The sequence below is a fragment of the Rhineura floridana genome, chromosome 6 (assembly GCF_030035675.1).
Source record: "Rhineura floridana isolate rRhiFlo1 chromosome 6, rRhiFlo1.hap2, whole genome shotgun sequence".
Classification (NCBI taxonomy): Eukaryota; Metazoa; Chordata; class Lepidosauria; order Squamata; family Rhineuridae; genus Rhineura; species Rhineura floridana.
In genome coordinates this window covers 139,844,226-139,862,795 of record NC_084485.1, presented here as the reverse complement: position 1 = coordinate 139,862,795, position 18,570 = coordinate 139,844,226, and the positions used below count along the sequence as shown (strand labels likewise).

The window sequence follows — 18,570 nt, the reverse complement described above, 5'->3', positions numbered from 1 at the left end:
GAATAGAATAGAGGTTAAAAATTAACTGAGGGAAGGAGGATTGAATTTTATAGAAAAACATACAACTTTTAAGTTGTCTGAAGGGTGAATAAGAGCTAGATGCATGGAGTTAATAATTTCTTTGAATTCTCCCAGTAGACAGAGTCTACCAATGCAACAAAACAACAAAATACTAACTCTCTTGTCATGATTGCCCCCATTCCTGTGAAGGGGAATAGCTGCTGTTATAAACCTGAATGTGAAAAGATCCAATTATGGTCTGCCCCAAAATCAGACCGCTAGAGTGTAGATGACAAAGCACAACTCAAAACACATAATCATCCATGTGGCAAAGGCACAGAAATCATATTCACCACCACCAAAGCATTCTTGAATAGCCATCTGGCAGAGCTTTTCAGAGTGGTGAGAGGGCTAGAGAATTTGGTTCTCCAGCCAATGATATCAGAACCCATTGCTGCCTGCTCTGACAAATTTGCAGGGCACTTTGAGGACAAAGTAAATTGTCTTCATTCTGACCTTAAGCCTGTTCTTAATGCAGTCTCTACAGAAGCATCCTGGTGCTATTACTTAGATCAGGATCAGTTTCAGTTGTTGTGGCCTGATAATGTGAACAAGGCGCCTGTAGGGGTCCAGTGAACTTCCTCTCTCAACCTTTGCCCATCTTGGTTTATGTGACCTACCTAGCCAAAGGTAGTTGATTGAGTGGGTCCAATACCTCGTGATAAATGCCTCTTTGCAGGAGGCTATGCCCACCATCTTGAAGGAGGCAGGTGTGGGACCCTTCTTTAAGAGCCCCCCCCCAAACCCTGAAGATCTTACTAACTATTGCCCAGTTGCAAATATGCCCTTCTTGGGCAAGGTGTGTGAAAGGGTTGTGGCCATACAACTGCAGATATACTGGGATGGAGCAGATTATTTTGATCCATTTCAATCCAGCTTCAGGCCCAGTTTTAGCACTAAGACAGCTTTGGCTGCTCTGGTTAATAACTTCTATTGAGAGAGAGACAGTGGGTTGGGAATGTGATCATGTTGATTCTCCTCAATCTCTCTGTTGCTTTTGTGGTTGAGGTAATGATGGTTTAGCTTCTACGTGCAGGGTAATTTTCAGGGAGTAGCACTGGTTGACTTTTGGTCAACTCCTTGGCAGTTGTGCTGTGGAGTCTTGCAAGGCTCCATTCTGTTCCAAAGCTGTTCAACATCTATATGAAGCCATTAGGTACAGTCATCAGGGGGGCTGGAGCTCAGCGCCATCAATAGGGTAATGACACCCAGCTCTACCTCTCTATATCATCTAATCCAGATGAAGCTATATTGGTGTTGAACTGGTTCCTGGAGGCGCTAATGGATTGGATGTGGATCAACAAACTAATGCTGAATCCTGACAAAATCAACACACTTTTTGTTTGGGAGCTCTTTTGTCTGGGAATTGGGGTTTCGGCTTCTTTTTCACAGTATCACATTCACTCTAAAGGAACAGGTTCATAGTCTGATGGTGCTCCAACCAAGCAAGGAGTGCTCACCAGTACAGCTGTTCCAGGATCGATATGGTCTTGTCACAGTGCATCATGCTCTGGTTATGCTTTGTATAGACTTCTGTAGCACACTATATTGAGCTGCCCTTGAATGGAGAATGCAGCCTCAAGAGTTTTGACTGACACTTCTGTACAATGTCATACTACAGCTATTCTACAGGGAGAGCCAGTGTGGCGTAGTGGTTAAGGTGTTGGACTACGACCTGGGAGACCAGGGTTCGAATCCCCACATAGCCATGAAGCTCAATGGGTGACCTTGGGCTAGTCACTGCCTCTCAGCCTCATGAAAACCCTATTCATAGGGTCGCCATAAGTCAGAATCGACTTGAAGGCAGTACATTTACATTTTTATTCTACAGGATCTGTACTAGCTGTCAGTTTGTTACTGGAGCCAGTTCAAGTTAGTGTTGATTTGTAAAGCTGTTAACAACTGTTAACAGCTACATATTTGTTAGAGTACCTCTTCCCATATCAACCAGCCTGTGATGCAAGATCAACCTGACGGGTTCCATGGGCAGCTTTGGTGTTAAAGCAGGGCTTTCTCTGTCACCCCAGTTATGGAACTCCCTCCCCTTGGACATGTGGATGGCCACAATATCTGGTGCATGATAAAACATATTTGGTCTCCCAGTCTTTCTGAGGCCATGTTTAGTTTACTTTTACTACCCCCCCAGCCTTTAGTCTCTATTTCATACTGATCGTTATTGTTTACTTTTGTATTTTAGTTGTATTTTTGCTGTTTTTGTGTCAGCTGAATGATCACGACTCATATGTACCTACCTGTATATTAAAATTTTCAGTGGGGGGTCTCTGTGGGCCCTACCTGTTGGCGTGTGTGCGTTGTTGCGTGAAACAGCATACATTACGTTGGAGTTAAGTTGAGCAAGAAACTTCTTCAGAGCATTAGAGCATGTTAAGAGTCTTTTATTAAGACATTAAGGCTTTTCAGCAGTTCCCCCCCCCTCTAGCTCTACAGCACATCTCTCTCCAAAAGCAAAAGTAAGACAGCCTCTCAGTTCAGAGGCATGATACAGAAGGACACAACTTACAGACTCTGTTAGAACTTTCCCAGTCTATCAGATGGTTACCATAGCAACGGCCTTGGCAGCCCGTTCCCAGACTGGGCTAAGACATAACTCCCCCTTTTTACAGTTTTGCAGACTTGATGGAAAACAAACTCAGTGACAGTGCGGTTCAATGGTCAACAATCCAACAATCCCCCCTTTTTCCCATCATGTCTGTAACTCATTACAACAATAACAACAATACATTTCTCCAATACATCTTGCAATACATTTCAGTACAGTTCAGAATTACATCTCAGTACATTGCAGTACATTTCAGAACATCTCTGTACATTCAGCTAGAACTTTATTCAATCAAACTTTGGCTCATTCCAAGCCTTGTCACCAGTTTGCCAAATTTCTCCTCACACAAAGGCTTGGTCATTATGTCAGCCACCATGTTGTTAGTGTCACAAAATGTTAGGTTAACAAACCCCTGCTGCACACAATCCCTTACGTGAAAGTATCTGACACTAATATGTTTTGTTCTTTTGGTATGAGCTTCTGATGTGGCTATCTTGATGCAGGTCTGATTGTCTTCATATACAGTAATCGGAAATTGCATATCAATGCCTATCTCCTGCATGAGCATTGCGAACCATTGTAGCTCATTACAGGCCTGTGATAGAGCCACATACTCTGCTTCTGCACTTGAGGTTGCCACCACATTTTGTTTCTTGCTGCTCCAGTCAATGCATGACCCGTGCCACATCACAACTATGCCAGAGGTTGACTTACGACTGCTCAGTTCCCCTGCATGATCTGCATCCACAAAACATTCAAGACCTCCTGTCTTTGCTCCTGACAAAACCAGACTCTTTGTCTTCGTGCCTTTCAGATAACGCACTATCCTTTTAATCCCTTGCCAGTCAGCCTCTGAAGGATGCTCTACCTTCCGGCTTAAAATACTGACTGCATTACATATGTCTGGGCGAGACACCTTCACCAAGTATTGTAATTTCCCTATTATGCGCCTGTACTTCTCAGGAACTTGCTTTCTTCTTCTTAAACACCCATCTGCAACCTATGGCCTTTTTACCCATGGGTAACTTTACTAATGTCCACATGCCATTCTTTTGCATGGCTTGTAATTCTTCCTGCATGGCCTGCTGCCATTTGTGCTGCTCTGCCTCAAGCAATCAGCCTGATTGCTTGAAATGATGCTGGCTCTTCTAGTTCTCTGTGAACTTCCTCCATCTGGGCAGTGAATACCGACGGCATGCCTTTTATGGCTGTCTGTTTACAGCCCTGACCGTCATTCCCTTTCCGCCCCATTGAACTCAAGGCATCAGCACACTTCACACCCATGGACATTTTAAACTGTGAATCATTAAGGCTTCCCTGCAAACACACTTGATCTCCCCTCATTACAAAACATTGGTCTTTGTGAAACAAGATTGAATAATTACAACTCACCAGTTTTCTAACTGATAAAATATTATGAGCCAATTCCAGAACAAACAAACATTCTGACATTATTCCAAGCTTGTCAAACTTCACCAGTCCACGGGCTTCCACCCTTTTATGCGATCCATCAGCAAGTTGCACAAAATCTTGCACATTTTCTGAAGTGTAAAACAAACGTCTGTCTTTAATTAATATATGGCTTGCTCCGCTGTCAAGCAGCCAGTCAATAGGTCGTAAATCTTGAGACTTCTGTTTACAAACAAAGTTCACACTGCCTTGCTGCAAGCCTCCGTCCCTGGAGTTGCACTTGACTGGACATTCCCGCTGTAGATGCCGTCAATCTCCGCAAATAAAACAAGCCTTCAGCCTCTGTTGCTGCTCCTGTTTATAATCCTTCGGCATGGCATTTTTCACCTCTTGCCTCCTGACAGCTTCCATCGACTCGGCTCTCTGCGCCTCCTGCCTCCGCTGCCATTCCTGGGACAAATCCTGCAACGCGTCCCACATCTGTTTTGCCGACGGCTCATCTCTCACACACATCAGTTGAGAATCCGATAGAGCCAAAATTATAAACGCCCACGCCCTCTGGTCTCGACGCTTCCAGGCCGCGGTCGGTACCGCCGGGGGTTTTTCTTTAATCACTTCCCATAAATCCTCTTTTACTAGCAAAGCCCGCATCCTCGTCTTCCAGCTGCCATAATTCTTTTCATTAAGCCGTTCCATCAGCAAGCCTCCCCCAGACAGGTTTACAGCCATGTTGCTCACCTCCGTCTGGTTCAATCAATCAAGCTGCCCTCTCTGGAACTCCGTCTGCAGTTCAGACCAGCAACTTACTCCCGTGTAATGCGCTGTGGATCTGGGCCCATAAACCCTGTTGGCGTGTGTGCGTTGTTGCGTGAAACAGCATACATTACGTTGGAGTTAAGTTGAGCAAGAAACTTCTTCAGAGCATTAGAGCATGTTAAGAGTCTTTTATTAAGACATTAAGGCTTTTCAGCAGTTTCCCCCCCCTCTAGCTCTACAGCACATCTCTCTCCAAAAGCAAAAGTAAGACAGCCTCTCAGTTCAGAGGCATGATACAGAAGGACACAACTTACAGACTCTGTTAGAACTTTCCCAGTCTATCAGATGGTTACCATAGCAACGGCCTTGGCAGCCCGTTCCCAGACTGGGCTAAGACATAACTCCCCCTTTTTACAGTTTTGCAGACTTGATGGAAAACAAACTCAGTGACAGTGCGGTTCAATGGTCAACAATCCAACACTACCATCTACTGGGGGGACATTCTTGGTGTCTGCCCCCCTCAGTTGTGGAAAGGTCACCCAAAAGAAATTTGCTAGTGCGTACCTTATCGTCCATCCGGTGCCAGGGAAAGACTTTTCCATTCTTCCAAACATCTTAAGATACATTTTAAACATGCCAAATATTGTATACTACTTCCATGATTTTGTGGCTTTTAAGTGTGTGCGTGCGTGCGTGTAAACTGCTCTGGGAAATAAAGAGTGGTATAAAAATGCTTACAATACATAACTTAAAACACACACACTGACATCTCAGAACCCATGTCATAAATTGCCAGCTTTAGAATCAGTGCTTCATTGCAAAAATAAGAGTTTCATTGCAGAATTAATACTGGCAGTAATAAATCTCTCACACAATTATTATAAACAGATCATTAAGGACCATAGGAAAGATGAAAGACCATAGCTTTCCTCTTACACATAGGCAGATCACAGAATGACAGAATCATAGAATAGTAGAGTTGGAAGGGGCCTATAAGGCCACTGAGTCCAATCCCTCCTCAATGCAGGAACCCAGCTTAAAGCATACCCGACAGGTGGCTGACCAGCTGCCTCTTCAATCCCTCCAGTGTTGGAGAGCTCACCACCTCCCTTAGTAATTGGTTCCATTGTTGTACCGGTCTAACTGTTAGGATGTTTTTCCTGATGTTCAGGTGAAATCTGGCTTCCTGTAAGTTGAGCCCATTATTCTTCGTCCTGCACTCTGTGATAATTGAGAAGAGAACCTGGCTCTCCCCTGTGTGACAACCTTTTAAGTACTTGAATAGTGCTATCATATTTCATCTCATACACTTTACATATAGATGGACACAAATATAATGCTCATGAGTGCTAGTTAAAGGGATCAGACAGTAGGGATGGGAAAGAGAAGATATATGTTTGGGATCCCTGTGCTAGTTGGGGTAATCAGCACCAGCCTAGGTGGATTATTGGTCTGATTCAGGCTCCTTCACGTTTGACTTGCTGTGGGAAGAGTCATCTGGATCTGTGGCTGGGTTCCTATACTTTTTGGCAGCCATGAAAAGAAGCTGCCTATTCTATCTATTATAAAGCCGGCTTAATTTACAGACTGCACTTCCAAAAATGTCGCATTAGCCAAGATATAGCGATAGCCCAGCTACCCAAAAAATGACTCAAATGCTCTGGTTTTGAAGGAGTTCTGAGCCATCTTTTGGATACCAGGGCTATCGCTAGATAAACTGAACCTTTTATGAGGAAGGAAAAAACATAGCAAGTCTTCCTTCTCATTGTGGCATTGTGCCTAGATCTGTTCATCTTTAGCACTTGGATTCTTAAAGAGCATCCTGGTCATTTATTAAAAGAAGGATCGTGTGTGGGAAAAGCCCTGCACCATTAAACCACTGCTCTTCAGGGCTGTGTAAATACAAAACAAATAAATAACTAAATCACAGAAGGTGAATTTGGGCACACATTTCATAATCATCCAGCTTTTAAGCTCTCCATTGTCAGAAACAGAGCAGGTGGGTACTTGAGACAGATCCTTTTCCAGCTGTGGTACCCAAGATCTAGCACAGGCTCCCCATGGAGATCTACCTGGCCCTTCATTGCTTACTTTTACATGGGAAGCAAAGCCTGTTATCTTAACAAGCATTTACAGATTATCATCCTTAAGAGTGTTTTATGGAGCTACTGCCATCTTATTTATTTATACATATCCTGCCTTTCCAACAGAACATTGCTTAAGGCAGCTGGCAATAAAAAAGAACATTAATCAAAATGCAGACTAATGGTGCACTCTTGTTATTTGGCTGTTAGCTTTTGTGAATTACCTTGGTTTTTCTTCTCTCTCTTTTTAAAATATATATATATATACATTAAGTTTTAAGATAATTACTCAACATATAAATACAGTACAATAATTCAATACATATTTTTCAAGAGTGAGGGGAATTCAGATCAATAAATATTTTTGACAATTCATTAGACAACTAAATAATGTCTCTCTATTCATGGGGAGATCTCATGGTACCAATATTTGATGAAATGTAAAATGTTTCTTATGATCTTTTCCTTTTTTACAGAACCTAATTATACCACATCGAAGCATATATCTGTGGTAGCAATCTTCCAGTTTCTGGATTATTAATAAAATCAATAAACTTGGACCAAGTTATAGAAATCTATTTTTTTTTTTTGGTTAGTCCTCTCATTAGCCTAAGCTTGGTTTTTCTTCTTGAAAGAAATGTAACTTCTTAAGTCACATTGCACAAGTGGAAGTCTTTACACAAAGAGGATGACTTTGTTGGATACAATCCATTATGTTCGAGTGGCTTGAAGTAGATACAGATTATCTAAAATGAAGTCCCAATGAACTCAGTGGGGTTATTTCTGATATATGCAGTGTTGCACTGTAAAACGAGCCTAACATTGCAATTAGAAGTAGCTATTTTTAAGTTCAGTGGGACCTTCTCCTAGATAAGCATGTATAAGATTGCAGCCTAAAGCAATTTAAATGCTGTCCAGGAAATAACAGGGGATAAAGAACTATGTTTGATTATTCATCAAAATAAAAAGGTAACTGCTTTAGGCTCTTTGGTGACCATTCAGGCATCTGTATAGGACTTCAGCACAGTTCACAGGTACTTACAAAAGATGAAGGGTCTACACATTCCTCATTTGTGATTCCCCACTAACCATAAAGATTGAGGAGGAACACTCAAAAGTTACCCTTCATAAAGACCCTAGGAAAGGAGAACCTTCTCCTCCTCCCCTCCCCACATCTCAGCTTTACCATGGAACCAAACTGCAAAGCCTAATACCTTTTTGTGGGGAAGGAGAATAAAAGCAAAGCAAAATAAGATCTAAATGTGCAAAGCACAGAACTACAACCGTTTTTGCCTCTGTTGTTCAGTTGTGGCTGTTGCCTAATGGGACTGGCAAGGTGGAAGGCAGGGAGACCAAAAATAGGTGAGGCGAGAGACAATGGCAGGCAGAGTCACCCCCTGACTGACTGCAACGGCGGACAGATGGGGACTTGATGAGGGGAGACTGTGTTTAGTGGGGCAGTGTCCCATTCACCTTATGGGATCAGCCTACCCTGCACTTTTTTATTTTTCAAAACAAGGAAAGATTCTCCAACTATCCAGTGAAATCCTATAAGTCCTGATAGAATCTGCGCTTTGGCTACCACTCAAGGAGGTAAACATAGATAAGCTAGCAACTTCACCTTTTCTCCAGATTATTCATCCTTCAAACAAAATGCTGCAGAAACTTATAGACCAAATTTGATTGTTTAAAATGTCAGTGTATCAAGATGTTCCTTGTGCCCCCACACACACCCTCAGGCAATTGGCTATGTTACATTGCATCCTTTTTATGCAACGGTACAGAATAGCTTTCCCCAACCTGGTGCCCTCCATGTTTTTTTGGACTACACCTCCCATAACCCCAACCATTAGCCATGCAGGCTGGAGCTGATGGGAGTTGCAGTGCAAAACCTCTGGAAAGCATCAGGTTTGGAAAGATTGGTAGAAGGTATCAAAACATACAGACAACAAGAGGCCTCTGAATATAAGCATAAACAGCTACGCAACCTTGAAGTCTCATTGCAATGATGCAGACATGACACTGCTAAATTTCTCTGTCATGAAAAGACTGGGACTGGGAGCAGGTTATGGACTCACAAACTTCCTCGCTCTTCTTCCTTTCATCTCTGGCAAAACTTCCCCCTTCTCTTGCACCTGCATTAATGGATTTGAAACTGAAATACCGTTTAACAGAGAGTATTGGTTAACATTAACCATTGTCAGTATCGGTGTAGATGTAGGATGAAGCCCACATCTTAGTCCTATGTGGTTTCCAGTTCTCTCAGCCATAGTTAGGAGATGTGGAGACATTCCTCTGGCTCACACGCTCCTCTCCTTTACTCAGTCCTCCCCTCTTTCCCTTTTCAACCCTAACTATTGTTACATCTGGGTGGAGCTGAGAACAGATCATTCTGTGCTTTAAACCATAGTCTGAAACCATGGATAGAAGTGGGCTTCATATTCTAGTTCAGCATTTAACTTGATGCAGGTATAACCCTAACCATAGTTAAAGACTAAAAAGAAACGGGAGAGATAGGATGATATTAGGATGGTATTCAAGTATCCAATCTTCTAGACTAGGAAACATTCGATGTGAACCAAGCTGTAATACTGAAGCCTGGGAAGGGAAGGGAAGGAGTCAGAGAGGAGAAGGGTGTATGTGCATGAGTGCAGAACCTGCTTTCAGTCCATCAACCACAATTAAGAAATCAGCAGCATTATATTTGCAATGGGCCATCCTCCTCGCATGCAAATATGCATCATTGTAGAGTGCCTTGCACAGGTTAGAATGCTGAGGGGTTTCAGTTCCCTACGTTCTCCCAGTGATGTGCAACTACCACTGGAAGGTAACATGTAAACACTATTCACAGTTAGCATGCATTACTGCTTAGAGAAGTTCTATTACACACATGCTTAAATAAAAAGAAGCTGCTTACTTGATCTTTGGTTTTTGATGAAAAATAGCTTTAGCCTCTCTTTAAATGTATTTTCATTCATGTAGAATTCAACTTGTACTCTAAAGAGAAAATATAAACAAAAAACAAACATTAAATAGGGCTGTAGACCTAGCATGTGAAGTTAAAGGACATTAGTAGTGATGCACTCAGCCATAGCATGACTAATAGAGTCGCACTTTAAATCCTCTGTTTGTCTGATGTCGTGTCATATTCAAACCTCAAAATTTTACTTTTCACAGAAAATTTTAAGGAGGTGAATAAAGGCATTCAAGGCCACAGACCTCAGTAATTTAACTTAAAAATGAAGGAAGCATTCCCATTTTATTCAGATGGCTTTGATCGGCATACCTATATTTTCAGGATGAAAATTACAGCATTTGTGTGACATAAAAGAAGAGTAGGAGGTGATATAATGCTGATGAGGAGAGTGAGTGTGGGAGCTAATCACTTTCTTATTAAAATTCCATTATAAGTGGCTCTGATAACCTAATAGTGCCCTGCTTTTAATTTGCATTCTTTAGCAACCACAACTATCAAGCAGATTGGCATTCCTTACACAATGGCTACCATGACAAACAGGGATGCCAAAAGGCAAGCAACTGATTATTTGAATGTTTCAACACCCTTTTAGACTTCCATTGTCCTCTGGGCCAAGTTTTGCAGTATTGGTGCCCCACCACAAGGCTAGAACAAAATACTCAGAGCAGAAAGTGTAAAAAGCAGGTGACTGGGTCTTTACATTACATTAACAAAGCAACACAAGAGCTGTGCAACCTTGCCACTCCTTCCTGCAGCCCCCAAGTAACATGTAAAGCCTGGGACTACACAGGAGGACCCCACATTGTGTCTCTACCCAATAGAAGCATGAACCTAGCTTTCTGAAGATTGATGCTGGAGAGCTGCAGAAGTGTGAGTCACTCCTGTCTTTAGGGTTGCTACGTTCATGGCCTGAGACGACCCTATATCTTTAGGAGAAGAGAGAGTCAGCCAAGTGCAGGTGTTCTTGCAACTCTGTAATGGGACAAACCACAAGGTGGAATTCTCCCTTCCCCCTGCACAACTTTTAAAGATACAGAAGACCTCTTGGTTGTCAGGCCCGGCAACCGGAAAGCCCTTTCAAAACAGTAACAGCAGGAGATAGTGGGAAACAATCAAACACCAAAAGGGACTTGCCTCCCATTTTGACAAATTCAGTGGAATTGGGAGTAACCAGTGGCTCCCATTCTTAGTATGTACTACGTTATATGTAACATCCCAGGTGTTTATTTTGCTTGCACTTGGGGGGGGTCCATTAACTTTGCCTTTTTGCACATCCACAAATCTGCACATGCATGGGAATTTTTAAAAAGATATACATTTCTACACTCTTCTGAAAAAGTAAATGACCATTATGGACCAATTACTGAAAAGGGGTGGACTTAGGAGAGTGACCAGCGCTAAAGCATCTTAGAGGGAACAATAGCTTATACATATGGATGCTTCAAAACCGTGTTTTCACAATATAAATCCAACCACAAACAGGACAAGTATGGATTTCAAGGCCACCAACCAAATATGGAAAACATGGATTTTGTGGTTAGGTGTGGATAGGCCCCAGAGCATCCAAAAGTCAGTGACACATATATCTCACCTGCACTCAGATCTGAGGTCTAGAACGATCGAAATGGATCGATGTTCATTTTTCCAGGAAATATTTCAAGATATTAGGACAACAGATATACACAAAAAATCAATTCTTAAAACTAAGAAAATATTGCTATTCTTAGCAGTTGTGCCAAGCTCTTACCACATCCAAAAAGAAGATTCTCTAAGCAAGAAACCAATAGCTCTTCCAATACACAGAATTATTAGCTTCTGATGAAGGTACTAAGAGCCCAACATCAGTTAAACACGGAATGAAGGCAATAGGAGTATAATATGTAAAAACCTCAACCTTACCATAGAAAGATTTCTGAAGTAATGCACAGATGTACTAATGAATACATGGTCTGTGAACACTTCACTCATCAATCAACCTAACCTGCCATCAAAGTCTAGACCCAAAATATGTCAGCATATTGGAGCATTTCACAACATTTTTGTCCATCTACTCCTGATAAATATATTTTAATATGTAATGTACTTTGAAGTCTGCTTTTACTATGTTTTAGAGTGTTTTAGTGCTTTTGTTTGCCACCCTGTGCTCCTACTGGGGGGAAGGGTGGGATACAAAGCTAATAAAATCAATCAATCAATCAATCAATCAATCAATTAAAATAAAACAAAACAAAACAAAATAAAATAAAATAAAATAAAATAAAGAAGTTTGAGTTAAATTAGGGTGATTTATGCAAACCACAAGGCTCTGAACCCAGGCCTGAGAGGCAGCTCTCTCAAACAGCTGAAATTTTCTTTGTATGAAACAGGAATTTTACACAGGAATCGAATGGAACTCAGAAGATCCCACAGCTCATTATTTCTACAGGAAGCTTAATTATCATGCCAACCGTTTACAATGTATTTTCATTTTATATACTATAAAAGTTCATACTTGGGGCTTTACAGCACCTTGAGATGACTCATGGCATTATAATAGCAATAAGCATCCAACTTATTTTATTGTAGTACATTTTAAAGCACATTAAACCATCTCTCAAAACAATGTCATGTAGTACAAGGTGATGCTTTGTACTGGTTGCAATCCAGCAATTGGAGAAAGACCTACAGTAACATAACTAGTTTATAACTCATGAAACTTGAGTTCTTCGCATGGTTTGGGGTTGGCACTGGGAGAGAACTAGACTTGTGCATTTAACAGCTGTGTGGCAGACAAAACTTCAACAGGTTAAGCCTTTTCTAGCATGAAAATGCAGGTATGGGGAAAGCTTCAAGTGTTGCAAAGATTCTGTCAGACATCTTATTACTTGTGTGTGGCCACCTATTCACTTTGGGGGCCTCCACCCCATCCACACAGGAGGATCTACATTTGCATATGACCCAAAGTGTATTCCAATTTATGTCTTCTTTTGCAAGTGGGGCAAAAAACCCAATCCACATCCAGTATACTGGGCCCAGAAAATGCTGTTGTCACTCCTGGTCACAGCAGGTGAGAGATGGGGTACATATCAATACTGGGGAGGAAAGGGGTGAGAGAGGACACAATTGCTGCAAGATTTAAGTTATCTATATATTGTCCAGGTTGAGAAGTGGCAACACTAAAATGTGAAATGGAGACCCTGCTTTTGAGAGCTCGTATAGCAATATTAGAAGGGCAATTTATGTATGCAGTCCACCAGTTTTTCCATGCAGAATAGCTTTCCATGCACAACAGCCTTCTATTGATTTTTGTCAAGTACCTAAAGTGATTTATTTTCTATCTGTTAAGGCTGATTGTTAACAAGAAATAGGGAGCTGGTACTCTTTTCAGTCTTTGACAATAGATCTTCCTGGAGCAAAGTTACATTCTTAGAATCCTTAATGTTCGTGCTCTGGATCTGAATTTACAAAAGCAATTCAATTTAAATGTTGTGACCTGTGTCAACAATGGCAGGTGGTATGTTCTGAAAACCCTAGAGTCAAATTATGTAAAAATAAAGGCATTGTTCTTAAAAAGAATGTTTATGCAATGTTGTAGCATATTCACTGACATATGTACATATACATGCACACTTACTTTGCCCTACTGATGATGAATCTTGTTGAGATTTTAAGAATACTGCACCTGTATCCCGGAATCATGCCCCATTTCCCACAAAAAGCAGGCATTTGGAAAAGTCTATGTCTGCTTATTCTCAGTATCTGGAACCACAAGATCCCAGTTCATTGACTTTCAGTTATCTCTTGCCTGAATAAAAAGGACACAGATTATCAGAGGGGAGGAACACAATTAACCACCAGATGGCTTAAAAGAAGGTGAAAGTTCAGTAACCTGAAAAGTGAGATGCTAAATACCAAAGATGATGGAGGCCAAAGAGGATCTTGGGAAACTTAAGAGACAGAGAAAGAAGTATGAAAACAAACCAAGATTAATTATGGAGCATCAAGAGTGAGGAAACCATCCAGAGGAATCAAGAGTTGAAAGACTATCACCTCACCAAACATAAATCTCCAACAACCTGGGTGTCAACCCAAAGAGATAATGCAGCTGGCACCAGAAATCTCCCTGCATAAATTCAAATTAACAAAAACAATCAACAGATTTCGAATCTAAAAGCAGATCACTTCTGGAGAACGGGTTATTCCCCCCCCCCCCGTGGAAAGAGCCAATACCACCTTTCATTGTGGTTAAACTTCTCATATGATTACTTTTTTCTCCTGCTTTTTTCCCTGCTTCTAAATATTTTTATTTGATTTAACAAAATGTACAGCGCCTTGCAAAAGTAACCAGACCCCTGACCAATACACTCATATTACTAAATTACAAATGGTACATTGTAATTTTGTTCTGTATTATATTTTATTTTGAAACATTGAAACTCAAAATCAATTATTATAAGGTGACATTGGTTTTATGTTGGGAAATGTTTGTAAAGAACATTAAAAACTGAAACATGTTGCTTGCATAAGTATTCAACCCGCACACATTAATATTTGGTAGAGCCACCTTTCGCTGCTATAACAGCTTTACGTCTTTTCGGGTAGGTACTGTATTGGAGAGATTTTGGCCCATTCTTCTTCGCAGACTCTCTCCAGGTCATTCAGGTTGGTTGGACGTTGCTTGTGGACCACAATTATCAAAGAGTGCCACAGATTCTCAATGGGATTGAGATCAGGACTTTGACTAGGCCACTGTAGGACATTCACCTTTTTGCTCTTGAGCCACTCCAATGATGCTTTGGCCTTGTGCTTGGGATCATTGTCCTGCTGAAAAGTGAATTTCCTCCCAAGTTTCAGTTTTTTTGTGGACTGAAGCAGGTTCTCTTGCAGTATTTCCCTGTATTTTGCTCCATCCATTCTTCCTTCAATTTTAACAAGATGCCCAGTCCCTGCTGATGAGAAGCATCCCCAAAGCATGATGCTGCCACCACCAGACTTCACTGTGAGGTTGGTGTATCTTGAGGCATGTGCAGTGTTAGGTTCGCGCCACACATAAGGCTTTGAGTTTTGGCCAAAAAATTCTATCTTGGTCTCATCTGACCACAAAATCTTTTCCCACATCACAGCTGGACATTTTCATGCTTTCTGGCAAACTCCAGACATGCTTTCAGATGGTACTTTTTGAGTAATGGCTTCTTACAGCCCATACAGGCCAGTGTTATGCACAGCTCCTTGTCTGAGTGCAGAGTTTTGAGGGACGGCCTTGTCTTGGCAGTACCTGGGTGGTGTGATGCAGCTTCCACTTCCTGATTATTGATCCAACTGTGCTCACTGGGATATCCAAACACTTCAATATTATTTTGTACCCTTTTCCTCAACTATGCATTTGTATTACATTATCTCTCACTTCTGTAAAATGCTCTTTGGTCTTCATTTTCCTTCACATCCACAGTCTGGCCAATGATCCTTCAACAGTGGTTTTTTTATCCTGACAATGTGACAGCAACTTTAACAGTTCACTGGTGGAGGCCAATGGTAAAGTAACTGTGTCCTCAATAGTGCAATTTATTTCATCTGTGTAAACTAGGAGCTTCCACAGCACAGGGGTTGAATACTTACGCACAAGTTCTCTCTCTCACACAGGGACTGTCTTTCTCACACGCAGGCATACCCATGGGGACTCTTGCACACATGGGCACTCGAACACTCACATGCAGGCACACACGGGGACTCACACACCCTCAGGCACACGTGCACACACCAGGACTCTGTCTCGCACCTAAACCTGCACACACTGGGATTTTCTTGCACACGGGGACTCTTTACACATGTGTGTAAGGGCACACACATGGGGACTCTCAAACACACCTTCGCATGTGCATACATGGCGACTCTCTCTCACACACACACATTCTTGCACAAGGGCACACAGGGGCTCTCTCACAGAGGCATATGCGAGCACACATGTGGACATACACACACTCAGGCGCACATGTGCACACAGGGACTCTTTCTCACATCAAAATCTGTGTGCGTGCACCCAATAGGACTCTTTTCACACACACGCACATCAGAACTCTATCATTTGCACACACATGTACACACATAGTGACTCTCTCTCTCTTACAAGACTGTGCACACACACACGGGGACTCTCTCACCCACAAACACATACATGTGCACACCTGGACTCTGACGCATGCACACACAGAGACTCTCTCACACACATGCATGTGTACACATATGCAAACTCTAAGGCACACATACAGACACAGACTCTCACTCCTACACCCACATGCACACACACTGAGACTCACACACACACGTGCACATGAACTCGCTCCCTCTCACCCACACCCATGTGTGCAGGCACACAGGGCTCATACACACGAGCACACACAGGGGGACTCTCTCTCACACACACAAATACACCCATGTGCACAGTCATGGAGACTCTCTCCCTCTCACACATGCCCACACCCCTGCGTGCAGGCAGAAGGGAATTATCTCACACACACATTAGGAGTCTGTTGAGCACACACCGGGACACATTTTCACACAAACCTGCATGCGTGCACAGCAGGATTCTCTCTCACACACACTTGTGTGCACACACATCGGAACTCTCACTCACATACACACACCCATGCACATGCACTGGGACTCTCTGTTTCACACACAAAGCCATGCCCACCCGTGCTTGCATACATGGGGACACTCTCTCACATACCCATGCACACACCTATGGAGACATTTGCTCTCACTCACACACACACATGCACCAACATGGGGCTACTCTCGCACACGTGCACATGGGGACTTTCTCTCTCATGCTTGCACACACACATGGAGACTCTCTCTCTCTTGCATGCCTGTGCATACACATGGGGACACTCACATGCATACTTCGGGGCTCTCTCAAGCACATGGGGGCTCTCTCGCGCACACACATGAACCTATGTGCACATACAGGGACTCACATGTGCACCCGTATGCATATGGGCTCTCTCACACACACGTGCACACACACAGAGGGTCTCTCTCTCTCTCTCTCACACACACACACACAAAAGCACTCTCCCTCTTGCCACCCTGTCCTTGCCACGGCCACCCCCACAATGGCAATTTTGCAATATTACACAAACAAAGTTTAGAGGAGGTTTTTAACTGAGCTTCCTTGGGCTGAAAAGCCTCTCTTTTCCTGTCTAACAGCTGATGGGGATGGGAGGGTGAGCTAAAAATCTGGGAACATAAGGAAGGGGAAATCAGGTTCTCTCCCTCCAGGCAGACAGATCTCTCTCTCTCTCTCTGTCTCTGTGTGTGTGTGAGCGCACACATGCACGAGTTATAAGTTGTGTTCTTTTCCTCCCAGCCTGAAACAACCCAGATGTTTGTTTTGCTTGCACTTGGGGGGGGGCATTAACGTTGCCCTTTTGCACACCCACAAACTTGTATTAATGTTACAGTGGGGGAGTGAAGGGGCAGAAAGGAAGGCTAGAGTGGCGGAAGTGGCCGGCTAAGCAGATGGAAATGAAATGGAATTGATGGGGAGTTTAGTGGGTGGAGAAAGGGGAGTAATATCTGCAAGTTATGATCCACCACCCCCAGCAGCAAACATCGGAATAAGGGACCACATGAGCAGGACGCAGCGAAGCAGAGGCTATTTTTTCCTTACAACTCGGCTTTTCAGTGGATTGGTTTAATTCACATTTAAAGGGAAATGCAGCAGCTTGCCCTCCCTTTCCAAAAAAAGTCACGAGATAGCTGCAAATTAAAAGGGAATGCAGCCAGCTTCGATCTCATATTAAATTGCTGTGTGAATGAGCCCAAAGTCCCGCTGGCACAAAACATTTCACCAGCAGAACAAGTACACTATTAAATAGTTTTAACTTAGAGCAGCATAGAGCTAGTTGGGGTTCACTTCAAATCCCATTTTTGCATGATCTCATTGGAAGACACCTGGTACATCATTCTCTCGGTAGAGATTGGGCTCAGAAGGAGAGGGAGAGTGAATGGACAGGAAGAAGGGAAGTACGCTCACTCGGGGATGGACTTCTGAGGGCATCTTGCCAGAACACACGCAATTAAAAACATGGAGCCACCGCTATAGGATAAATTATAAAATAGTAGAAACAACATATAAAAATGGATCAATCCATAGAACAGCACTTTGCACACTTAGCCCTAAAAGCCCTTCAGTGATCATTCTGTAACATACTAAACTTTATTTTACTTTCTAATTTCCTGTCAAGAAACAACTGCTTTAAACATATGGCACAGAGTATCTATTTTTATCTATGGATTTCATTGCACAAATATAAAATGTACAGCAGATATTTGCTACAGTAGATGCCCAGAATTTGGTGAAAACTCTTCAGACATAACTGACAACTCAAGGCAAATTTTGTCATGTTTAAAAACTCACGATATAATATTCACCTGTATGACAGTCATCTAAATAAGATTGTTAATGTCTGAAAAGTATATGTCTGAAAAGAAGGCAAATTCATATATCTACATCACAAAATTCATCTGGGATCATCAGTGTTGTTTACATGTGAATATCATCCAAGTGTGGACATTGCAATGTACACAATAAGGTGAAAAAATTCAAATGTTTGTTTCCTTGCAATGCCAACACCCCCAGTTCTTTTCGCTGCATTATTGCTAGAGTTTTCTGTTAGAATAATTCTTCTTTCATTAAATGGCATTAGTTTATCACCAGACACACCAGCGAGTGCCTAAAA

The 18,570-nt window shown here is 42.3% G+C and overlaps 1 protein-coding gene across 4 annotated transcripts in view; it reads right to left on the bottom strand.

The window, feature by feature from the left end:
- The window catches only part of KCNT2 (potassium sodium-activated channel subfamily T member 2), a 341,069-nt gene that overhangs the window by 227,128 nt on the left and 95,371 nt on the right, over positions 1–18,570 (bottom strand). For all 4 annotated transcript variants that reach the window (XM_061633982.1, XM_061633985.1, XM_061633981.1 and 1 more), the window contains exon 2: positions 9,788–9,867. In XM_061633982.1, coding sequence (XP_061489966.1) covers positions 9,788–9,867 — 80 coding nt within the window. The remainder of the gene's footprint in view (positions 1–9,787; positions 9,868–18,570) is intronic.